General features: G+C 42.3%; 1 protein-coding gene across 2 annotated transcripts in view; it reads right to left on the bottom strand.

Annotated features, from left to right (window-relative positions):
• Nucleotides 1-26681, bottom strand: part of TRPC7 (transient receptor potential cation channel subfamily C member 7) — a 107408-nt gene that overhangs the window by 71957 nt on the left and 8770 nt on the right. For both annotated transcript variants that reach the window (XM_081185553.1, XM_081185554.1), the window contains exon 2: nt 25691-26470. In XM_081185553.1, the coding sequence (XP_081041679.1) occupies nt 25691-26443 (753 nt within the window). In that variant the 5' untranslated portion in view covers nt 26444-26470. The remainder of the gene's footprint in view (nt 1-25690; nt 26471-26681) is intronic.

The raw sequence follows: 26681 nt of genomic DNA, 5'->3' as shown, positions 1-26681 counted from the left end.
TTTAGGTGGGGTAGGACAACTATTCAAAGCAGGGATGTTCAATTATGCAGACAGCTGCCAGATTGACTTAGATCGAGGTTTGCTTTCTACCACTGTAAGTCTTGTCTTTTCTGTTATGCCTCCAACCTCCAGACAAAAATAGGAAAGGGATAGGTTAGTTGGTGAGCACCCACCACCAGAATTCTTGGCAGGAAATCGCACTCCAATTACCATTTGCTAACAGGGCTTGTTCCAGGGTGCACAGAGGCTGGGCAAATTGCCATAGCTCATCCACCCAGTGGGCTTACTGTGATGGTGTACTGGGCACCAGCACTGACACAATCCATAGTGGGCACCTATGAGCTGCCAATTATTTTGACGTTCCCTGCATTGAATTGTTCCAGGACATAGTGATGATGTCAAAATGGAATGTTCCTATCTGTCTGCTTCTCTATAATTGCGTGTGAAGACCCACAAAAGTACCCCCAAAATGAAGACACCATAGACACAGATTTTAGTTTAATGTTAGTGGCATTAAATTTTGGCGACAACTTTTTTGATTACAGCATGTGAGTGGTTGCTTAGGCATTGGTTCCAGACTACATGAACCTGCACGGTGGCAGGAACAGGACTGACACTGGGCACCACTATATGTCAGTAAGGGAAAGCATCCTGGGGGAGCCAGAACTCCTTCGATCTCACAGCTCACCCCAGATGCTCCCAGGGGCTCTGGCGTGGCCCTAGCCCCTTGACAGGGTTCTGACAAAAGCAGGGCGAGCCCCTGGATTCCTTTAATGGAATTCCCTAGCAGCAGCGATGGAGGGGCAGGCACAGCCAACCACGTCCCCGCCCCAAAACATTGAACCAAATGCCTAACCGCCAATCTTACAAAGTTGTGACGATTTGCTACACGGTAGGCAAAAACCAAGTGTCACCAGCCAATCAGCCAAATGGCAAAATTCTTACCAGGCCCCTGCTCCAAAACAGACAACCCCTAGACAGGCATAGCAAGGCCATAATAACAACCCTAATTATAGGGGGAGGAGGGCGGGTGATCCGCTGCATGTTGCAAGAAAGCAACCTTCAGCAACTTAAGTAGCCCCTCAGCAGCCAATAGCCAACCCAACTGACCAAATTTCTGCCTCAGCAACATGGGGCATTGTGGCCATCCAAATGGTCCCACCCCACAGCAGGGAGGCAGTTTCTAGTGATCTCACCACAACACCTGCCCTCCATGATGGAGGACCTGAATTAGGAGACACTGAACAGAGACTGGTGGACGGATGCAGCTCAAGGTCCCTCTTCAGGCAATCACAACCAGCAACTGCTTACCTGCACCAGGCTTATTTGCCAGTGATGAGGAGGCCTGCTGTTGGACCTTTCATTGGCTGCAATGACCACAAGTTACTCTGTGTGACCAACATACACACTCAGATGCACCCAAGTTTTTTGGTGGGTATGGCAACCACTGGGTTCAGGTAACAGCCCTAGTTTCACTTTACAGAAAATATTGAAATGTAAATAGACCAGCTGTCCCAGTGGCAGAAAAAGAAGACTCGTACTTTCCCCTTCCATATTTCCAGCCTTAATTTGCATTTTAATTATATTTCTCAATGTTTCTGAGATCATTTGAAAATACTGCTGACAACTGTTGAAACTATATTCTCCATATGTATTCTCTGTATCTACTTTGAACGTGCTGAATGCAAAGCAGATTGGAGAAACTTGTTCCTCCCAATTTTATAGATAATTTGAAGGTCCTGTTCTTCCTGCCTGCCTAAGCAGGAGGAAACCAAGAGAAGAAAAGATAGCTTTTCTTGTAGGTACATTTATGTACAGTGGTACTTTGGGTTAAGAACTTAATTCGTTCTGGAGGTCCGTTCTTAACCTGAAACTGTTTTTAACCGGAGGTACCACTTTAGCTAATGGGGCCTCCTGCTGCCACCACGCCGCCACCGTGCAATTTCTGTTCTCATCCTAAAGCAAAGTCCTTAACCTGAGGTACTATTTCTGGGTTAGCGGAGTCTGTAACCTGAAGCGTCTGTAACCTGAAGCGTCTGTAACCCGAGGTACCACTGTATTTGTTTACAGTACTATATTTATAGAACCACCCTAAAAAGGAAGCTCTTTGGGCAGCTCACAAAACAGAATACATTAACATATGGTTTTTAGTGTTTTATATTGTAACAATTTATTTAAAAAACAGAAAAAACCCTGAAATCCAGTTAAAACACTTTTAAAGACACAATTTAATACCAAAAGGCCAAGACTGTGAACCGTAAGGGATTAGATAAATTAGATGACTAGAAAAGTATTTCCCTGGAACTGAAAATGCTATTAAGATGGCTCCAGGTGACCTTCTGATAGTCCTTCATTCATCCTTTCTTTTTAGATCACCCTTCAATGGAGGTTACTAGGGTGGTGCCTAGTTTATTATTAAAATCTCTTTAGAAGCACTGTTATCATTTTGGTGCTGCATAAAGACTTCCTTGTTTTGCCTAGGCATTTTCAGCATTTTAGCATATTAATTATTAGTTTTTGGTGATAGGTTAAGCTGCTTTGTTGATTTAGTTTAATTGTTTAAATGTGGTTTATGGTCTGTATTTTGTTTTGTGTGATTTCATGCATTCTGTGCCCTCCCCTGGTGTCTATTGAGATGCAGAGCAGGTGACATGCCTTCTAAGCCAATCCTCCCTTAAGCAGCTGCCCTTGAGATGTTGTTGTTCTGCAACTCCTACCAAGCTGGACCATTACCCGTGCTAACTGGGGCTAATGGGAGCCCAGCAACCTCTGAAAAGAACCTGGCTGTTCTAAATATAAGCGTCCTAAAATAGTAGGAGGTTTTTTTGTAGCTCCTATAAGCTTCAAACCAAAAGCAAAACTACATTCTAAAATGTCACTAATTCTGCTCAATTTTTTAACATATTCAACACCTCACCATTCTTCTGCACACAAGAGAGAGAAATATCTTGAGGTTTATGAGGCAGTTTTATAATGAAAGCCACTTCTCAGTTGTTAAGGTGTTTGTCACCACACCACTCTAATCTGAATTGGCTTTCAATTCCACATCACAACTAATCCGCATGCCTTTGATTCTCCAGCTAATTAGAATGCTTTTCTCTCTTATAGATATCTCCAAGCATATTTGTGTGTTTATGCTAAAACACCTGTTTTTAGCTGATAAACAACAGAGTCTCTGGATATCAAGCTTAAGCTGCGTAGAGTTCATTAGGCAAGCACTCCGGTATGTAAAGATCGAACAAATCTCCACATTCATTGAGCGTAATTCATTTTGCATCTCATGCACATTATACCATTAAAAGAGCACAAAATGGGAATGTTGTCCCCTTGAGGCCTTGTATCATCCATTCTGCTAACTGTTCCTGGGTTGTTTTCAAGATACATAGGAATATCCACCTTTCTTTAAAAAGAAAAGAAAAGCGTGCTTCTTGTGAATAAATGCCTAGAGAAAAAGATTAATGATTCACCTGAGTTATAGAAGCACAGTGATTTAATAGGAATTGTGGATAAGTTTGCAGGATAATATATGACTCTCCAAGTTAACAGTAGCTCAGGGATGGGGTACCTGACTTACACCCAGTCAGCCCCAGCCAGCATGGCCAATGGTCAGGGGAGATGAACGTTGTAGCCCAACAACATCAGGAAGGTCAATGGTAGGTAGTCATTACATGAAGTCATTCCAGACCTGCGCATATACGAACATATTTATCCCATATTTCATGATGAGATACCTTTGAATCTGAGTTGCAGCCATGAACTGCTTCCATAAAGGAAAATGTTGTGTGACATGAAAAATATTTATAGTATTTGATCTGTGGCAGTTGATTCAGACCATCACAGGATCAAAATAAGAGTAGACATGCGTGAAGTCAAGTTCAGAGCAAAACTGGTAGTGGTACAGTCAAACCTCGATTCCAAAACACCTCTGTTTTGGAGCGTTTCAGCTCCTGAACACCACAAACCCAGAAGGAAGTGTTCCAGTTTTTGAACGTTTTTTCAGAAGCTGAACATCTGACATGACTTCCGCTCGAGTGCAGGAAGCTCCTGCAGCCAATCAGAAGCCGTGTCTTGGTTTTTGAACATTTCGGAAGCTGAACAGGATTCCAGAACAGACTACCAACCAAAGTTTGACTGTACTGAAAATGTTCCCTCAACACATGTGCCACCATATTGCATATATTAGTGGTCAGTTGTAGAAAGCACTTAAAAGTTCAGTGTGTGAATTGTGTATCAGACACTACACCACTTAAATTAATGTGATGGCAAGTATATGCCAACCTTGGATTTCAATATGCAACTAAGGATGGAATCCTATACACACTTGCCTGGGAAATAAGTCCAATTATTGGCCTCCCTTTCTCAATTCTAAAGAAATCTGCTTCTTGCCTGAGAGCACAGCAGAAGCAAATGATGCACTAGGCAGCAAATGGTTCTCTAAACTATGCTGATATATATTTTTCTGCAATGAATTTTGCTCTCAAAAGTGACCATTTTAATTTCATAGCCTCAAGTCCCTGAACCCTGCATGGAGGAAAAAGGTCCTTCATATACAGCTCAGCTCTTAAGAGAACACACAGCCCTTAGACTTTCAAGAAAAAAATGATTAGTTTTATTCCAATCCTGATATAGCTGGTGATATATTTATAGCTGTAACAAAACATTTTATCTCTGTATCGAATTTTCAGGGTCTGAAATAGCATCCCGTTTTTCCACTGGGAAAAATATACAGAGCTCAAAAGAGTAGTTCACTGGCTTGACAGTATTGATGTTTCACTGATATAGGTCGGAGTAAATAAAACACAGTCAGTATTTAAATGAGTTCAATAGAGCTAAGCTATACACTTACAATTAAATTAGGCATGGGTGCCAGCTCATGACAATTTGCTGTCGGAAAGAAGAGCCAAAATAACACAGTTTCCGCTGCACCCTACTAGGCTCGACATTTTTTAAAAAAAGACTGGTTGCACCACTCAGACACCAGTACCTGCCTTCATCCTCCACTTATGGTGCCACCTGAATATGTCAGTTTTCATTTATTTCTGATTCTCCCTTTTCCAAGTTTAACTTAAATTTTTCATGTTTTCACATCAGCTAGCATTTTTTAAAAGTCCTCATGGGAATTCATCAATATTTTAATACAAATTTATCCTAATACACATTTGTATATAGCATGTCGGGCAGGTAGTTTATATGATGCATCTTGGGACTCAGCTACACTAGTCAAATACATTTTTATAACTGTGTTATAAACATGCGGCACCAGATGGTGCTGTAGAGCAATAATCTGTTGCCAATGGGATTTTCAATAAAGAGCTCTTACGTTTCTTTCTGTAGTGTTTCATCTGTATAGATCCAGCCCAGGTATGTTATTTTAACCATAATATTCACTTTAATGCACACTTATACCCTAGTATGTGCCTTGTTGTGCACATCAGTTGGCTGGAGAACAAAAATTTGGAGAAGCATGGATTTTGAAAGAGGGTTGCATTTCAGTTTGAGTATTTCTCTAGGAAGTGTGAGTTAGGTAGGTTCGTCTTTAAATGTGAACTGAACCAAATTTACCCCCCCCCTGCACCTGAGGCAGCTTATTTCTCCCTCCTGAATAGACAACCTGACTCTGACTGTGTACTTAGTTCACTGCCAAACAGGGACATACCTAGGGGTTGGTGAAACTGTACCCCATAGGGGGCACAAAAATCACCCCAGAAATCTGAGTAAAGCTGCTGGTTTAGACAAGAACTGGGAGCTGAGCAGTAGGAAAAATGGAAAGCCAGTATGAAGGTAGACCACTAGAGAGTATGGATTATATGATGCATGTGTGTGTGGAAATGAACCACCACTGTTGTGGTGAGATCAAAAGCTGTCCATCCATATCATACCATGGCACAAAGAAGTGTGATTTTTTTTTTTTTGCCCTTCCTCCCATTGGCAGAGGAACCCTCTCAGGCACCCAGGGCGGGACGCCAAGGGGTGGGGCGAACTGCCTGGTGGCACTTGTGCGGCGTCCCTATGGACTGCGCATGTGCAGAAGCCCATACGGATGCCTGTATGGACGCCGTGCGCAAGCAGCAGCAGTATGGTCACTGCACGAGCGGCGCCCATACTGACTGCACACACAGCTTCGGCCGCTCTACAGCTGGGGGGAGGCAGCGGGACATCTTGTCACCCCCCAGAGTGGTACGTGGGGTGGACCGCCCCCTCGGCCTGCCCTCCTTCGTACACCCCTGCTTCCTCCTCACCTCACCCTCACTTGGGTTGTGTAAAATGTAGTGATTTCTAATGTGGCTATTGTGGTTTTTCAGGGGGCCACTGATACAGCTCCTTGCCAAAGGTGCAAGGGACCCGAGGTACACCTCTGCTGCCAAACAGTAACGGGCATCCTTTGCACCTTTTGAAAATGAAGCCAAAGAATACTGTGTGATGATAGAGTGTAGCTTCCCTGCCTTCAGTGTACCCAGGTAACATCATGAAGATATACAATTCCCTCACTCTTCATGACCAATGCCACCCCTTGCCTGGTTGCAGTGACAATTTCAATATTGTCATGACTTCATAGCCAGGGAGACTACAGCACGCAAGGGCTCAGCGATGTTCTTCCCTGGGGAAGATTTGGGTGGAGACATTTCACCGCTCTGTGATGCAAGCTTGGATGGGAACATTTCAGACAACCTTACTCAACACTTACAGTGGACAGCAACAGTCTAATTAGCCAAAATCAGATTCATAGCAAAGAACAATTCTAAATGGGGATTTGCTCCAAATCCTTCTTGCCATGAAGAAGCAGTAGCAGCTTTTTCATCAACTGTCAAGGGAGGAGGCCCCACAGACTCTAGGTTCAACTGTTCTCTTAGAAAGGCCTTCCAAGAAATTCAATAGTACCACGCTGTACTGCAAAATACATTGCTTTTTGTCCTAGGTCAAGCAGTTTCCCAAGTTAAACCAAGAAAGTTGTGTTTAAAATAAGACTATCTCCTTAATTCCCAACATACTCACAGCCTACTGTTGTTTGTACTCAGTTTTCATCACCCTGAGACATTGCCTGCAAACTCAGATACTTCATTTCTTTTTGGAATGTAGAAATGTATTCTAGGCATTATTTGTGACTATCAGTTCAGCATGAAGGCTGTAGTTCTGTGGGCAATAGTTTGCATGTCAGAAAAAACTTTGTAACTGTAATGCAGAGGTAGCCACTATGATGCCCTCCAGATTTTGCTGTGCTGTGACTCCTAACAACCCCCACTATTCATAGAATCATAGAATCATAGAGTTGGAAGAGACCATTGACTATTGACTATTGACCATTCTGACTGGAGATGGAGTCCATGATCATTTGGAGGGCACCATGTTGTAAGAAACGCGGGGATGCAGGTGGCGCTGGGACTCGGGTGGCGCTGTGGGTTAAACCACAGAGCCTAGGACTTGCCAATCAGAAGGTTGGCGGTTCGAATCCCCGTGATGGGGTGAGCTCCCGTTGCTCGGTCCCTGCTCCTGCCAACCTAGCACTTCAAAAGCATGTCAAAGTGCAAGTAGATAAATAGGTACCGCTCCGGTGGGAAGGTAAACAGTGTTTCCGTGTGCTGCTCTGGTTCGCCAGAAGCGGCTTAGTCCTGCTGGCCACATGACCCGGAAGCTGTACGCCGGCTCCCTTGGCCAATAAAGCGAGATGAGCGCCACAACCCCAGAGTCAGTCATGACTGGACCTAATGGTCAGGGGTCCCTTTACCTTTACCTATGTTGTAAGAAAAGTTCAGCCATGCCATACAGGTCCCATGAGGCCTGTACAATTTCATTCCTTGGAGATTTTTTCAGTCAAAAATTGGAAAGAGATCTGTTGGGAATGCATTGACATTTTAGAGCACGGAAGAGGATTTCATGAACCAGTGGGTCCTGCTATTTTGATTGGTTGCTATTTATTACTTTGCCAATTAGCTTTTTTTTTTAAAAAAAAAAAGAAGAAGAATAATACATGTGCATTAGGTTTATAGGATAAAGTCCAGTCAAGGAGCAGAAATCAACTAAGCATACGGAGCTTTATCTAAGAACTCAACTTTTTTTTCTTTGCAAAAGAGGCTCATCTGCTTCTGCTCCAATATTTTGTTTGCTTTGAGAGGTAGTCACTAGGGCTGCAAACCCAAGAGCCACAGCTTAGCAGAGTAGCTCCATCCAATTGGAAGTGATGGGCAATGTCCCATATTCTTCCTTTGCCTTGTGCTTTTGCGGGCATCTGGCAATAGGCACACAGGGAACCATGTGCTGCTCATATCTACATTTTCAGGAAAGCCTGCAGCTGAGCACTGTTCCCCAAGGCCCTCGTGAACTTATCCTTCCATCTGTCCTGCATGATCAGGATGACACGGGGAGCGTTCTTCTAGCATCATACTCCTTTGCTCTGCCTTCTAGAATACTTCAGAGTATGAAGCTGAGGAAAGAAATGAGCATGATCTTACTGACACAAGGAAATCTGTCCATCGTCACAGTCTGGAAGGAAGAGAATGTGTGCAACTCATTGGGAAGGACTGAGCACAGAAAACGAATGTGCACTTTTCTTTTCCCTTCATGATTAAATGGCGATTAAATTCCTGATTTAGTATCTGACTTTTTAACAGTGGCATCTAAACAAAAGACCTCTCGCTCTATATAAAGTATAATTAATTTCTGATAAGGGATTATGTTTTTGTGGCCATTCAAGCTCCTTTCATTCAAGTGCCTACAACATAATGGCATTGCCCACAGTGTAGTGAAGAAGAAGAAGAAGAAGAAGAGTTTGGATTTGATACCCCGCCTTTCACTCCCCTTCAGGAGTCTCAAAGCGGCTAACAATCTCCTTTCCCTTCCTCCCCCACAACAAACACTCTGTGAGGTGAGTGGGGCTAAGAGACTTCAGAGAAGTGTGACTGGCCCAAGGTCATCCAGCAGCTGCATGTGGAGGAGCAGAGACGTGAACCCAGTTCACCAGATTACGAGTCTATCGCTCTTAACCACTACACCACACTGGCTCTAGTGCTGCAGCTTAACATGTTGATCTGTGTGGCTGTGATGTATACAAGACCTGCAATGCATTTATAACTTGTTCTTCAGAAACTTGTATATGCTCAAAGAATAGCACTCTATCAACCTATAGGCAGTACTTGAAGTATAGCCCATCTCATCCTTAGGGCTTGGGGTAATGATCCACAGAATCATAAAACTGTAGAGTCATCAGGGACCCTGAGACTCTTCTAGTCCAATTCCCTGCAATACAGGAATCTCAACTAAATCATACATGGCAAAACTCTGCTTAAAAAGCTCCAAGGCAGGAGAGTCCACACCTCTCATGGGAGTCTGTTCTACTGTAAAACAGCTCTTACTCAGAATCTCCTATCCTGTAAGTCGAATCCATTGGTTTGGGTCCTAGCTTCTGGAGCAGGAGAAAACATGATCGCTCCATCCCGCATGTGACAGCCCTAACAGATATTGTGGTCTCCAGCCAAAGTCAATTGGGATTCTATAGGTCCATAAATAGTGGCCACCAATCAATGGCTAGATAGTGAAGATTCTGGAATACAGGTGTTAGATTATGATGATGAGAATTTGTAAACCACCCTATACCAATAGATCTGAGGCTGGTTCCCAATCCAAAATTACAATATAAAAAACACAAGATACATAATAAAAATAAGAACAAAGACAACTCAATACAACCCCCTTCCACAACACATCTGAAAGGGCATCAGATGTCAATTAGTCTAAGGCCTGGTTAAAGAGGAACGCTTTTGCCTGGCACCTAAAGGTGTATAATGAAGGGATCAGATGAAATTTACTACTCCAGGTGAAATTTACTACTCCAGGCTGAGACCCTATCTGCCTGAGGACTGTCTCGCCAGAGTGGTGCATGCTCTGTTTATCGCCCGCTTGGACTACTGCAATGCGCTCTACGTGGGGCTACCTTTGAAGGTGACTCGGAAACTACAACTAATCCAGAATGCGGCAGCTAGACTGGTGACTGGGGGCGGCCGCCGAGACCATATAACACCGGTCTTGAAAGACCTACATTGGCTCCCAGTACGTTTCCGAGCACAATTCAAAGTGTTGGTGCTGACCTTTAAAGCCCTAAACGGCCTCGGCCCAGTATACCTGAAGGAGCATCTCCACCCCCATCATTCTGCCCGGACGCTGAGGTCCAGCGCCGAGGGCCTTCTGGCGGTTCCCTCATTGCGAGAAGCAAAGCTACAGGGAACCAGGCAGAGGGCCTTCTCGGTAGTGGCGCCCGCCCTGTGGAACGCCCTTCCAGCAGATGTCAAAGCGATAAACAACTACCTGACATTCAGAAGACATCTTAAGGCAGCCCTGTTCAGGGAAGTTTTTAACATGTGATATTTTATTGTATTTTTGGTTTTTATGGAAGCCGCCCAGAGTGGCTGGGGAGGCCCAGCCAGATGGGCGGGGTATAAATAATAAATTATTATTATTATTATTATTATTATTATTATTATTATTATTATTATTATGTAGTAAATCAAGAATTTTTGGCAACCACAATTTCACAACAGGTAATATAATAAGCTGGGACGTGGGTGGTGCTGTGGGCAAAACCTCAGTGTCTAGGACTTGCTGATTGTAAGGTCGGCAATTCGAATCCCCATGGCGGGGTGAGCTCCCGTCATTCGGTCCCAGCTCCTGCCCACCTAGCAGTTTGAAAGCACCCCTAAGTGCAAGTAGATAAATAGGTACCGCTTTATAGCGGGAAGGTAAATGGTGTTCCGTGTGCTGTGCTGGTGCTGGCTCGCCAGAGCAGCTTCTTCACGCTGGCCACGTGACGCGGAAGTGTCTTTGGATGGTGCTGGCTCCCGGCCTCATGAGCGAGATGAGCGTGCAACCCTAGAGTCGGTCACGACTGGCCCGTACGGGCAGGGGTACCTTTACCTTTACCTTTAATATAATAATCATGCTTAAACCATCATCATGATTGTCCATCACACAGACCCCAGCCATGGAAAAGAATTTGAGTATTAGCATGGAGACTACGTAAGTCAGATGAGGAGAAGAAAAAAAGACAATCCACTGTAACCTTATAAGTAAAGTGTGCCTTTCAAGATATTTCCTCCCAACAAAAATGGCAAGTCTCATGGCATCTTGCTATGAAAAGTACCCTAATCAACCCAATCATAGGGACATGAATGGAGACTGAGAGTCAGGAACCCACAGAACATAGGTATCTCATGAGTGTGAAACCCAGTGGGCTGAAATAATGATTATTAGTACTATTATTAATAATTAAATTTATAAAGCACCCTTAAGTAAAAGACCATAGGTCAGTTGGCAACATAGAACATAACAAAAAATGCCAATATACAACACCATATCTATGCAATACAAAAATAAATACAAAAATAAGCCAGTTATAGAAACACAATTCTACTAATAAAAACTTGATAAAATGCAGATTCTCATAACATGAGTTATTACCTAATAATCTCAGGTACAATAATAATATATATCCAATGGTCACAGTTTAAAAGTAGGGACTGGAAAATCAGCAGCAGGATATCTAAAGTACAAAAGCCGTGCAAAAGAACACAATTATGAAGCTCTTAATTCCTACCCCTCGCAGAAAAGGATAGATTCACCCAGCTCTCACCTGGGAACTTTCCTTCTCTGTCCCAGACTCTTACCCTGGAATAACTTCACTACCCTGCCTTGCACTCAGGGCCCTTCCACCACCGACCCACCACAGTCATGTTGGTGCTGTCCTTGGCTTCAATGGCATCCCAGAAGGGGAGACACCCAAGGCTAAAACCTTGCGGTGTTTCCCCCTTGAGGAGACTCCCACCGGCATTGGCTTCTCACTGGGCAGCCCACTGCCTGACTACTAAACAAAGACATACAGATCAAATGCCACAAAAGAACCTCACCAGCATTTCACATTGTCTCAAACACTATCAAGCATTCTTGATAGATAGCTAATCTATCAAATATCCAGCAATCAAGTTATGACAAATCATGTGCTTATGTGAAGCACCAGCTCCCTTGCCTCAAGTGCAAGTATAAACCTTATGTCAAGGTGCCTAAACTTTGGCTCTCCTGATGCTGGTGGACTATACCTCACTTCATTCCTGACTATTGGCCATACCAGCTGGGGCTAAAGAGAGGCTAACAGCTTCTGGAGTGTCATGGGCGAGCTACTCCTACTTTATGCAAACCCCCTTTAACTGCCTGACAGTAGAATCCTATATGCACACTCCACAAAGTCCAATGGGATTTACTCCTGGGTAACTGAGTATAGGATTTCAGTCTGAATTAGCTCAAGAGTGACAGTAGGATCAAAGTCAAAGAAGACCTTCACTTCACGAGTCCTGCATTCAGTTGATACATCTCTCTGCTAGATAACCCACCATTGCAAAGTACCTCAAAACTCTCAGGAAAACGTTTCATCCCAAGCTATTACCTGTGGTTGCTAGGCTCTGTAGTGAGTGAAATTGGTGCCCATTATGCCTCAGCATTAAGATACCATTCACTGAAGGAAGCCTTATTCAAGCCTGTGTGTGGCAAGGATGTTCTTCTATCTTGGTGGGAGCAGTAAAGCAAATTGGAAAGCAGATGGAAAACCACCAGCCACCCAAGTGCACAGGGGGGAAGAGTTAACACAGAGAGCAGCCAGCAATCAATTGCTGCGCCCAGCCAAGCTATTTGTGCCAATACTCAACTCTCCAGGAAATAAAAAGCACAATATTTCTCACATAAAAATGTCTGCTAAAACAGAGCAGTTTCTTTTTCTGAATCACCCTCCAGCTACATGACATTTATTTGCAAGGCAATGTCTGCTGAGAGACAAACAATTATTTTTCTTTTTTAATCTGTAAAAAAGAATCTACATTAAGAGAAAGTTATTGATTTGCAAGATTTGGTAACATGCATTTCAGAAATCTCTCTCCCCCTCCCCCTGTCTCTCTCTCCCTTCTCAATCTCTGACCATGGTAGTTGGGTGAGATTTTAATAACTGCTTTCAGTACATCATGTCCAATATATCGAGCACATGAAATCTTGTTTATTTCGTGCATTGCTCTCAGGTTGGACCCAAAGCACAAGATGGGGGAGAACCCACAAATTATCCTTATCCTTAGCAAACTGCATTCTGTCCCAGCAAGATTCACTGGGCTAAAAGAGACTCCCGACTCACTCCAGGACCACAGCAAGCCTCCCCAGGAAATGTGCCCCACTCCTGCCCTGGAGCACTCTCTAAGATGGTAACAGCATGTTAAATAGATTCTCAGGTACCCCCACTGCTGAAAGCCAAAGAAATTTGCCTATGAGGGATATCAGCAATCATGGCAAGATGTAACCCATGGTTCCTGGTGTCAAGGACACTGCTGGGCATGCTTGCAGCAGGATCTGAAGATGCCATAAAGCAGGCATCCCCAAACTCGACCTTCCAGATGTTTTGGGACTACAACTCCCACCATCCCTAGCTAACAGGACCAGTGGGCAGGGATGATGGGAGCTGTAGTCCCCAAACATCTGGAGGGCCGAGTTTGGGGATGCCTGCCATAAAGTATGGGAAATGTAATTCTCATGGCTTCTACGTTTCCCATGGCATTTTTTGCACCTATCTCACATTCTTATCCCACCTTTCAACCAAGGACCTCAAAGTGGGGGGGGGGGCTCCAGTTTATCTTCCTCACAACCCTACAAGGTTACAGTGATCTGCCAAGGTCATCGTTGTGAGCTTTGTGGCTGAGTAGGAGTACAAAGTTTTAGAAACCAAGTAAGTAATTCAAACAGAATAAAAGTCAAGATGGTCTTTCATTGACAAAGGTCTACAAATGTGCTCATCTGTTTATTACGTAAAGATCCTAAAATAAGAGTGGCTTGCTAAACAAGTCGTGCCCAACGCATACCGGTAGCTTGCCATTGTATCCTATAAAAGGGGGCCGGTTTTTAAAGCATAGAAATAAAGAATAAACAAAGCTGGATATTTTCCTGAATTCAAAGCAAATAACTACTTTCCAATATGAGTTATTATATTGCATGTTGTGTGTGGCTCTTAAATTCTATTTATGTTTTGTCAGTACTGTAAAACAATTTCCCAGATTTTCTTCAACCATTCTGTATTTCAGGCCGCCTCCAATGTTCAGCAATGCACAGCCTCACCTGCTTTTATGAAGTTGGTAGCAACTATAAGTCTACCCATTTTGTTTCTGCTTTTAAATAACAGTGAATTGCTTTGGGATTTTCTGTAAGCTGACAATTTGTAATATGTTCTATCTCAGCACTTCCATAAGGTACAACCACTATGAGGTGCCTCTGTGTTAGAAAATGAAATGAATGCAGCTACAGAAATGCCACCCCATTTCACCCCATACAAACTGGTATGGACATTCATCTTTACATATTTTTACTTCAACATTTTGTATTCATAAATCCTATATTTCATTTAATGGTTACATTTATATCTTGCCTTATCTGTACATAGCCCAAGGCAGCACACACAATTCACCCTTCCCATTTTATCCTCACAACAAGCCTGTGAAGTACAATAAGCCAAGAGATAATGATTGAACCCCAAATCAACCAGTAAGCTTCATTGCAGAGAGAGGATTTTAATCTGGGTCTCCCAGGTAGTCAGAGATTCTTAACCCATAGACTACATTGATTTTAAGAACTATGCTACCATGGCTTTAATGAACATTTTCAGTTATGTGCTACTGATCTTTTTCAGTACAAGACTTTTGCAGAAAGTTTGTGGTGTATTCTGCCCCACCTCCATACCACAACCAATATAAAAAGTCTGAATGCATTGAACAGTTTTGTAACAAGGTTTTGTACAGCAAAAGTGCTTGAGCCTCAGTGGTAAAATGAAGTGTTCCAGTAAGTATCTGTCGCACTTAAAAACGAACATCCCTCAACCAAGGAACTCATACTGACAAAATTAGATTATTAAACTGTGCACTGATAAAACATCTGATATATATTGGCAGGAAAAACCACTTTAACCTGCCTCCCATGGCCAGGTGGATTGAAGTAAAATTGCACGAAGGCTCATTGAAAAGTGTTCTTTATTTTTGTTACCATTAGTTAGAATGCATACGCATAAAGAAGTCTTCTATAAACATGTCCTCCACCCCACACTCCCTCTCTATGTTTCAGAGCTTTCCCTTGTAACAATTTTTGACCTTCACATGTTCAGTTCCTTCTTTTAACCCTTTACCTTATACAAGGGAAGAGTATACGGGTATGTTATACATTAGCATTAGATCAGGAGTCTGGAAGATTGTGTAGTTTGCTTATGGGCTCAGTAAACTGTACACCTGGGGATGAATAAGTTCAGGAGAAAATGACAACTTTCTCATATGATTAGGAAAAGACATAACTTCAGAGGCATAAATAAATCTATTTTTTTCTTATGTGCTGCACCAGGTGTTTGGCTCCACTTGTGAATCATTTGGGGAGGCTTCAGGAAAAGCTTCCTTTACCCCTTCAATCATCATTTTCAAAAATGTATTTATGCCAGCTTTATGTTCCATTCATTCTAGTGAAATGTTACCTTGGTCACTGCGGAGCCAAAGGTGGCAGGACCCAAGTGGAAGCAATCTCTAAAACAGGGGAACTTGCAGCCCTCCAGACTCCAGCTCCCATCAGCTCCAGTCACCATGGACAGCGGATTCAAGGATAATGGGAGTTGTAGTCTAGCAACATCCAAAGAGCTACAGGATCCCCACCTATGCTCTAAAGGTTGCTATCAAGCATTCATGGTGGGTTAGAATGAGCATTCTGCTCTTTACTTGAACTGGACATTCAACAGATATTACTCTAAGACAGAAAGCAGAAGGTATGGATATGCATTGATGAGAAATGTCAAGACAGGGGTTGAATTAACTATATGAACGAGCCGAGATTTACCGTCCTATTCTCAGCTTAATAACTAATCTGAGCCAAACCTTATAATGAAAGAAAAGGAAATCCATCATCATAGATTAATGGTAGAGCACAGTCTCTACATACATAATATCCTAGATTCACACAAAAAGGCTCTCAGATTGCTGAAAAATACCTCAGCCTGAAATCCTAAGGGCTGTTGCCTGCTAAGGTAGGTGTTACAGGTCCCAACAGACAGAAAGGTCCAGCCTGACAATTTCTCCCCTTCTCCCACAATTATACCATTTCTCTGACAAAATCTGAACTTTCCATATCAGAAAGCATTTAGCGTGGAATTTAGAGTCTGCTTCTTCTCCACTTCTCTTCCTGCCTTCCTGGCTTGGTCCAAGTACAGAAATATCACGTTTTCAGAAAATGATTTTTGCCATAATGCAGAATAATGCTTGCCCTTGAATTTTGCACATATCCCTATATTGCTGAGGACTGTAATAATTAAGACACAGCTAATTTATATACATTGACAGAGTGTTTGCTTCCCAGACAGCATTTGACCAGTGAGTAAAACAACACACGGAAGCAGGTTGGAAATCAATTACTGCAGGAAATGTTTTTGTACAATATTAAATAGCATATTTGCTGAATGATATGTGAAAGTATCTCAGCTTCAATCAAATCCACATTCTTTAAATTTATATGCAAGATTCATTTTCCTGCAAATTATTCACCTCTCTTTCAGTGTGTCATGGAGAATCAATAATTAGGCACATATTTTTCCCCATAGTGGGTGGAAATCATATGCATCTAAAAATGTGGTCTGCCTAGTTTTTCTGGGGAAAGTCTTACCTCAGGGGTGTTCACATTTGCAAATCAATATCTTTCAGAAGACAGAAGAGTGGGAGGCAGAAGCTTCTGAAGACATTGTGGGAGAAGAAAACAGGTGGCTGAGGACTCAGGAACTTAATGGGGCCTTAGGGAGGTTGTTCCTTACAATGGAGTAGGGTACAGTGACAGTCTTTGGTATAATGACCTCCCACAATGGAAAAGTTTATGAAGATTATTATTATTGATTAGATTAGATTTCTTTTCATTCACCTAGAGATCCCATGGTGGCTCTGTCAGATATTTGGGGTGTTGGTTGTTAGGGCTTTAAATACTAACATGAGCACTTCTTGTATTGGGCCTGGAAACAAATTGGTAATCAGCAATAAGCATGCTGAATTCTATGACACTTACATATACTGTAAGGTAAAAGGTAAATTACCCCTGGATGGTTAAGTCCAGTCAAAGGTGACTATGGGGTTGCGGCGCTCATCTCGCTTTTCAGGCCGAGGGAGCTGCCATTTGTCCACAGACAACTTTCTGGGTCATGCGGCCAGTATGACTAAACCTCATCTGGCACAACGGGACACCATGACGAGTGATAGAGTGCACAGAAATGCCAATTACCTTCCCACCGCAGCAGATGGTGCTGTGGTCTAAACCACTGAGCCTCTTGGACTTGCTGATCGGAAGGTCGGTGGTTCGAATCCGCTCGACAGTGGTGAGCTCCCGTTGCTCTGTCCTAGCTTCTGCCAACCTAGCAGTTCAAAAGCACACCAGTGCAAGTAGATAAATAGGTACATATACTGTATATAGGGTCGGGAGTGTCGTTTTTGCCAATTTACCTCAGAAATAGCTCAAAAATATCCAGTTTTACTTTATGGCAACCCTACTAAGGATAGCTGTATTTCATATTATACAGGCACAGGAGCATCTGTAGTAGTCCAGATGCTGGACTACAATTTTAATGATCCCTGAGGTCCAGCAACAGAGGTTCCTCACACCATCTTAAAACAAAGGGGAGGGACCTTTGTCTCAAAATGAGATGGAAAGATGTTGGATTCAACCCAAACTATGATAGTTGCACTTATACCACAAAAGTATATTCAGTTCAAATATGGGCAACAGAATAATAGAAAATAAATAATAAATATATGCACTTGGCCTAGGTGTACCTTTCATAGCTGTTGCAAGCTGGTTAGTGATCCAGAATTGAGGGGAATGTTCGAATATCCATTTTTTAAAATGTAAAATATTTTTTATCCCCATTCTTCTGGTGCAAAACCACCACTAAGACCAACTTCCAATGTTTAAAAAGTACAGTTTAATAAAAAGAAATATAAATCGACCTACTTAAGAGGTAGGTTCAATAGCTGAAACATAAAAACCAGTATTTACTGTGTATAGCAAAAAGCCTGCCAGAATAATAAAAAAAGTTGTCAATAACTGGCAAAATTGGAGAGAAAGAGGTAATATTATTACCCTACTTGCAACATTTTCAAGATTTGTACCCAGATACTGCAGGTGGCACTGTGGGTTAAACCACAGAGCCTAGGACTTGCTGATCAGAAGGTCGGCGGTTTGAATCCCCACGACGGGGTGAGCTCCCGTTGCTTGGTCCCAGCTCCTGCCCACCTAGCAGTTCAAAAGCACCTCAAAGTGCAAGTAGATAAATAGGTACCACTCCGGCGGGAAGGTAAACGGCGTTTCCATGCGCTGCTCTGGTTCGCCAGAAGCGGCTTACTGATACTGGCCACATGACCCGGAAGCTGTATGCCGGCTCCCTCAGCCAATAAAGCGAGATGAGTGCCGCAACCCCAGAGTCGGTCACGACTGGACCTAATTGTCAGTGGTCCCTTTACCTTTACTGCATAGTAAGGTGTGGAGGTGGGGTCTTGGAGGGGAGGCACAACTTTGGAGAGAAATGGTGAAGCCAGTTCCAAGAGGCTGTTCACTCAGATGCCAAAAGATGAACAGGTAGAAAACTAGACTAGAAGACAGTGGTGCCAGAATGGTGGGGCAAGGCAGTCTAGAACCAGAACATGTAAGGTATATTTGCTATCTGGGCTGAACTGTGCTCAGAGGAAGTTCTAGGAAAAAGAATGCAGAGTAATCAATGAGGAGCAATGAAAAGAAAAGTAAAATCCCCCCCCCATCACCCAATCACAAGCAATGCAAAGGTTTAATAAGCAGAGCTCAACGCATTGACATTCTGTGGTTCCGCTCTGCTTGTGGCACAAAGCCTTTTAAGAATACATCCTTTCTTCGCTTCACAGAGCTTCCTAACATTTATTTTATTTTTAATTGTAAAGAAAAGAGTTGAAAGCCTGCCCCATTTGTGCTTACAGCAGCAGATGGCTTTTCCATACCAGCCTGTAGCCCAACAACTCTTCCAAGAACGATGTTCTTCAACCTTGGGTCCTCAGATGTTGTCAGACTAAACCTCTATCACACCCAGCCTTTGCCAATGGTCAGGGATGATGGGATTTGTAGTACAACAATACCTGCGGACCCAAGGTTGAGAAGCGCTGGCTAAAATGGCCAGCTGACCACAATATATTAGGTGGTGGCAAAGGGCAGCATAATAGGTTTCACAGAGTTTAAAATGTGATGCATTTCTATTGTAGGCAGAAGAAAGAAATTTTAAGAATCAATAGACAGGAGTGCAACAAGGCTTTCCCCTCTCTCTTCCCTGCAAATAACCCCAACCAACCTCCAGAACACAACACACAGGGAAAGGAGAAAGGGGTCTTCCATCTGACAAGCTTAATTGCTTGTGCTGACAGAAGTTTTGCCATAGTGCTCCCTGTATCTCCTTGGTTGTCATAATGAGCTACCTTAGTTTGCCTTTACATTCCAAAACTGTTTCGCTGAATGGTTCTTATAAATTACCTGGACATAATATTTATTGAATTCTCTATGTATCCCCATTACCTGGACATAATATTTAATGAATTATCTCTATATCCCCATTTCATTAGCTGGCCTGCTGAGACAACTTCAGGTTTTGGGGGGTGTTTTTTATTGTCAGCTTGTGGAAGCTCTCTTGGAAGCAATACACAGTATATAATTAAATACCTCCAGGAAGCCTACAATTTACCCATAGTCTATTTTTCCTCAAACCAGTATTTCCAGCCACCAGGGAGTTTGGTTCCGATCATAAAATCATTTGCTCTCAAGTAATCTTGTTAAAGTCAGTGAGGCCATTCTGCAGTCTAAAAACTTTGAAAACACAAAGGATTGCAATCCTCCTCATAGTTCATCTGCCCAAATCCCACAGATATCACTAGATATCTAGGCCCTTGCATGCAATGGATGATGAAGGTACACCACATAACCCGTTAAGCACAGTGGGAGTTCAATTAAAAGCCTTGGGTGTCAGGCTGTAGGACCTTACTTAGCAGACCACCACATGGAAGCCAGCTAGCCAATCCACATGGGCAGAATCTTAGGAGGTCATGTGATCAAGGCGAACTATGTTCTGCTTCTGTGTAAATCCCTTGTTCTGCTATTGCTCTTCATCTACATAGTTGTATGTTTTATTGTTGTAACTTGAGTCCTTATGGTGAAGAGTGCAAAAGAAATTTTATTAAGAAATAAATCAACTTAAATGTGGCTGGCATTCAATGCTTATTTATCGTGCATGCCTGTTTCTGCTCACTATTCCTCTGACCCTGCCTTGCTGAGACTATTACTGTCACACATTGCCTGACATAAGGGTTTAGCTCACTTTTTGAACACTAAAACTGCATTGTAAAGAATTTTGGACCATGTATTAACAGCCACGATAGAAAAAGGAGGTTGGAGACTTCAGAAGGTGAAAGCCACTTGAGGTTCAACTAACAGCACAATCCTAAACTCATCTACTCGGTATTCAGTGTATCTTACTCTCAGGGAAGTAAAGTTAGGATTGCATCCTAAATTTAATTAAGATCAAGAACTGCTTATGAGGTTATGCTAGCATACATTCCTGATGGTGGCATTTATAAACAGTGTGGACTCCACTCTGCTGGCATGGGTTTGGAGGGGTAGCACGTACTAATGAGTGTGACTTGAAATCTTATAATAACATTTCTGACTGGTGGAACCGCATCCTGTTCCTCTGTGCAATTCTGTAATTGAATTTAGATTACTAAATGGAATGCTATGGATGTTGCTTTCTTTATCACAAGGACTCAAAGTGATCTTGAAACCGAATGCCGCTTGCGTAAGGAGAAGGCCCTGTACTCAGCACGATAATAGATTTAGGTAGGTAACAAACAAGGAGAGGCATATTGCCGCTCAGAAATAAGAAGAATGCATGATTCAGTTTCTGTTCGGCATTGTGTAGTTTATTTCTGGGTTTTCATTTAGAAGCACAAAGGTTTGACATTTTGTATGACATTATTTACAAGGGCATTGCCGTCAGAACGCTTGCTAAAAATATGGTCACCTGAAGAGATGATCAATGAGCATCCAGCCATTTTATACTTAATGCTCTTGTTTATTTCACTTCCTTATTTACGAAATGAGCTTCCTGCTTGCTTGCAGGTGTTACCTGTTGGAGGGGAGTGAAGGAAATCTGCATATTCTTTCATCTGAAGGTGACAATTTATACCACTTGCATTGGGTCAAATTGTGTCTCTTACTCCTCAGTGGCAAATTTCCAGGCTCTTACAGAATATGTAATCAACTTACTCATGAAAGAAACATATTCAGGAACTCTGTTGATTATTGAGACAAGGAGGCTTGTACCTGAGAATGGAATATGTCTTTTCTGGTTAAAGATGAGAATTTGCTGCTCTTAAATTAAATAGAACAAGGCATTTCTAAGCTGAATTAGAGAACAAATGCCTGCATTTTTTACCAAGTTGCTGTATAATTTTAATTTGCTACATGGCAGTCAGCTGCTCTGAAATGCACCTGCCGAATGATATTGTGACATGCAGGTCAAAGTAATTATATATTTCTAAATGTTATGTTTAGGGTTCAACCCCTCCTAAATCAAAACTTAATTCATTTTGGTGGGATATGTGTAGGAGGAACTGCATTTCATGGACTGTAACCTTGGTGTCTATGAGAACATGTTTACTTGACTTTCTGAACTTGTAATTGGAAGTGCACCACATCATTCTAAAATTGTTTATTTAATCTTAAATCAGTCTTGCTGTGAGTTTGATCAGAAATTCAAGAAGGATTCACTTACAGAAATTAAGACAATTGTGTCTGATGCTTTAAAATAACCATTACCCTTTTTAATGATTTTTTAAAATAACCATTAAAATCTGTCTGATGCTTTTAAAAATAACCATAGCCCTTTGAATCAGAAAGCTTCCCTCTGTAAATTGGGATACATGGCCATCCTAGATGCCCTGAAAACTTTGGGTCCATTGGATCCTAAGTCCATAGATAACCTGAGGGACCTAATCCTCAGGCCTTTCAGCTATACTAGCCAGTTACTGCAGCAGTGGAAAAAGATGAGACAACTGTCCTGGCTGGTCTGAAAATTCACGAAGCAAGGAGATATCTGTTTTGGGTGTTCTCATGTGAATTGATGAATATCCACATGCATCTGAAATCTGTCTTTTAGATTATCAGATGTGGGATTTTAAAACAAATTTGATACTGAATATTCTACGGGCAGGTTTATCTTTCCCTGCTATGGCACCATTCAGGGGTGATGTTATGTCCTTACAATCATATTGTTGTAAGGCGCCCATAAATTGCTGAAGACTGATCTGTAATATTTTAGAGCAGGAGAACTCAAAGTTTGTTGCTGACTGGTCTCTAAGGATGTTTAAGAAGGTGATATATGGGATTTTTTTTTATTTAAAAAATGCCCTCCCTGGTAGTGTTTATTGGTCAGAACATGGACCGTCAACTCACTCAAGATGAACCCTGGCCCAAATCCATAAACAGAGGGAAATTGAATCATTATTCCGTATATCTTAGGTTGACAACTAGTTAGAAAAGAATCAATAAAGTGACTATTTCTCAAAGTCTTCTTGCTTAGAGAATCAGTCTTTCAAAATCTTTCCATTATATTTTGCATACATGGCTTCTCTCTGTCTACTTCTTTCATTTTTGTTTTATGGTATATTTTAATTATTATGTATTTCAATAATTTTGCGCAGTTGGTGTTTTTTTAAAAAAATGTTTAGAAGTGTATTTTGGCAGTGAGTAATATATTACTAAACAAATAAAGTATTAATAATAAATATAGTAATGGTTAATAATATGATTGTTAATATATTATTAATAATATATAAAATATTAGAAATAAATAAAGAGCAATAGTATTCATGGAAATAGTTCTAGTTGGAAATCCTACACAGAATCAAATACTGATTTCTCAATTAAGTATTGATGGGATTAACACCTATGCTCATTAGAAGAAACATGGCTGGGTAATCAATATCTAATTTGAGGTGAATGTCTATTGCATAATATATTTTACTGTTATTTTCCCTACGAGCAATCAACATGTCCACTACATATAACTGTAGAATTCATTGCAGTTCAGACCCCTGTTTCTGATGATTACACACTTTCTGAAACTCATTTCTTATCTGGATTGATTATTAATCTTTAAAACACCTCTGGCAGCCAGAGCCATGCTAACAGAAATATGGGTGCATTCAAAGCAAATGCTATTCCTACTTCAATTAACAATTCTAGATACTTGGTGGTTTCCTTTTCAAAATGAAGGCAGTACAGCTGTCATATTGATTCTTGCCTCTAGCAGTGGTCAGGACCATTTTCTGTCTTATCCCCCTTCCTTCCAAACTCCCAGGTACTGAAGTCACAGAGGTTGGAACCAATCCATCAGTTGTGCTGACATCTTGACACACTCAAAAAAGAAAGGGCTTTTTCTTTTCTTTTTCAGAGCTGTTCTCCCGGCCTCAAACACTTCTGCAAAGACTTAATGTGCAGAGGAACCATATCAGGGTTTTCTGCTTGTTTGTTTAAAGGCAGCAGGTGAATTTCAGTGGCAGGGAAAAGCGGGTGAAGGAACTAAGTAGTACGCACCATGACTGTAGGATTTCTGATACCTACAGAGGGCAACCTATTGATGGTACCTGATTCCAGGTATCACCAGAGCCAATGTACCCATTGAATGGAAGGGCTGGAGTGTGCACAGTCTCTCAGAAACCCAAAAGCAAAACTGATAGAGAGCTTGGAAGGTATGGCATCATGGTACTTCTGAAACTGAAACGACTACATTCCCAAAGACAGACATTTGGGAACAGGATACTAGATCAATGGGGATTAAGCATCATACTATGACCATTTCAAGCACCCTCCAAGAAACCATAGCTAGAACTCTACCCTTCTTAACAGAAGCATGAATAACATCAATGACTTTTCCAGTAAGATTTGAGATACTATGTTTGAAACTAGCTTTTCAGGACTTGGTTTAAATGTGAAAATACGTTGGGTTCTAATAGGGAAGGGGGAGATACTTTTTCCATTTACATTTTGAAATGCATAGGCCTCATCCATTGGTCCCTGGCCAAAATTATAGGATGGAACAGAGCCATGATTTTAAGCGTAGGCAAAGCTGGTATGGAATGGAATCATCCACAGATTCTAACAACCTGCCAAGCAGAACCAAGAAGGGTTCTCGTTTCCACATTCTGGTGATCATTGTTACATGAGTGACCCAAATCAAATTGATTCATGTTTCTTTCATCCATACATCTAAAACCATCAATCTAGTCTGAAATAAGATTTCTTTATAACAACTTCTAGAATGTTATCCTGAGCCAGCTGAGCCCGGGGAGGACAAATAGCTGGTAGCTTAATTCTTTATTGACAAAGTGCACATTTATGGTAGCTCTTAAGATGCATGGAACACACACACTTCCAACAACTAAATAGATGGCATCCCCTCACCAGGCTTGTGCTCCAAGCTGGACTTCTGGGGCAACAGCTTGACCATGCCTCTGTCCAAACTTAAGTACCTTCATCTGATGGGATGCACGCAAGCAACCAGCATGGAAGTTGCTGCTGGGCCTTTCTCTTTAAGCCCCTCCTGGTCCTGGGGGACAGCAGGGAAAGGGATGGATGGGGTTCCACACACCCCCTCAGGTGCATCTCTTCATCCACTTCTGGTGTATCCTGCCCTTCTTCCCTTGTCTCCAGCTGCTACAACTTTTCCCTGTCCTCCAGCCCCAGCCTTGTGTCCTGCACCTCCTCTTCTGTCACTGACTGCTCAGACTCTTCCCATTCCTCCAGCCCTGGCTGCTGCCTTTCAAGAGGCACAAAACTGCAAAAATCACTACCCGCTTCCCCTGGACCAGCCTCTGACCCCGCTGCCTCTGCCACACATTCCTTGGAGTCCTGCCAGTCATTGATACATGTGCTTTCTCAAATGGTCAGACCAGGAGATACCTTAAATGTGTGTATGCATTTAAGGTGTCACATTTTTTGTTGATCTAATAGAAGCTGCAAGAGCCCAAGCAGAGATGCAACCATAGTGTGTGCGTGTGTGCATGTGTGTATGAAAATAATTTTAACCCCTTCCCTCCATGGTGTCGTCCTACACCCCTCTGAATTTGCCACTTCGACATTAATAGCAGCTCTCTTCTAAGGATGAAGAGCTGTTTGGGGAGGGATTTTCACTGGGATCTCAGCACGTGAGGAACAGATCATTTCCCTCCCCTGCCTACCATGGTTCTGACCCTAATCCACCCCCCAACATCATGGCTGCAATTTGAAAAACAAAATGCAGACATTTTAAAAACATACATTTAACATATACGGTATTTTTCCGTCTATAAGACGCCCCCATGTATAAGATGCCCTTTAATTTTGGAGACTCCAATTTAAGAAAACAGGGGAGGATCTATCCATGTATAAGACACCCCCAAATTTTTTTGGGGGGGACCTAGTCTTATACATGGAAAAATACGGTAGTTTAGTTCGGTCTTACATTTTCTTTGTAAACTCTCTGATATCATTACGTGTGTGTGTGTGTGTGTGTGTGTGTGTGTGTATGTGTGTTGGAGGGGGAGAAAAGATTTTCATCTTGTATTACCTTAAATTCTGTCTCAATGTTGGCTAGTCTTGCCAGTTCGTTGCTTAGCTCTAAAGCGGTAAGAACAGGGTCTTCACTAGAAAGAGCCAAATAAGCAGCACTTGCTAATCCTTTGTAGGCATTCATCCTCGATCGCGAATGACTGAATGAATCTTTCCTTTGCTTCTCAAAGCATTCATTGCACTTACAGAAGTAGTCGTGGGGCCTTTCTATCCGTGCCCCTTTCAGTAGCAATATATGAACAATTTCATATTCCTGGCAATGAGCAGCAAGTATGATAGGAGTAATGTCATGGGAAAAGCGCGTTCCATCTTCATCATAAGCGTAAAAATCATCGTCTCGTAGCTCTTGCTCGAGGGGGCTGAGAGTGAGACGTTGTCCTTGTGCAAAGGCCGGGTGGTTCAATATTGCTTCCACAATACGCACATATCCTTTGCTGATGGCTAACAAGAGTGCATCCCCAACGCGAGCCAGATTCTCCTTCTTCAGAAGGAGTTCAGTGACTTCCAGGTGTTCATTGCCCACTGCCAGCTGCAGAGCATTTTGTCCCATGTAATCAACACAGTTGAAGTTCAAAGTTTTGGATTCCTCCAGCATTTTCCGTACCACCGGGATGTTCCCATATTCTGCTGAATCCAAGAAGCGCTCTTCCTCAGGTGTCAAGCTGGTGCCTTTCTCATTGAACATGTAGGCTGGGCCTCGGGTGGCCTGCCTCCGCCCTTTCTCCCGGAGGGTGGTGTGCCGTCGATGCATGATTTTCAGATATGTGGTTTTTCAAGCCTGGGAGGGAAAGAACAGAATATAGTGGATTTCTAAAAGGCGAATGCTGTCTGTCTGTCGATCCATCTACTGATTACCTTGTGCTTGATCTGACTTTTATTTCCCATTGATATCCATAAAAGAGTCAAGCAGAAAGTCTTAGGTACTTAACTCTGCTATTGAAACACATGTTTGTCATAGTCAGAATAAACCCCTTGGAATTAACGGGCAT

This window comes from Podarcis bocagei (genome assembly GCF_964188305.1).
Source record: "Podarcis bocagei genome assembly, chromosome: 2".
In the NCBI taxonomy this organism is placed as follows: domain Eukaryota; kingdom Metazoa; phylum Chordata; class Lepidosauria; order Squamata; family Lacertidae; genus Podarcis; species Podarcis bocagei.
The sequence above is the reverse complement of the archived record's forward strand: the minus strand, read 5'-3'. Positions and strand labels throughout refer to the sequence as shown.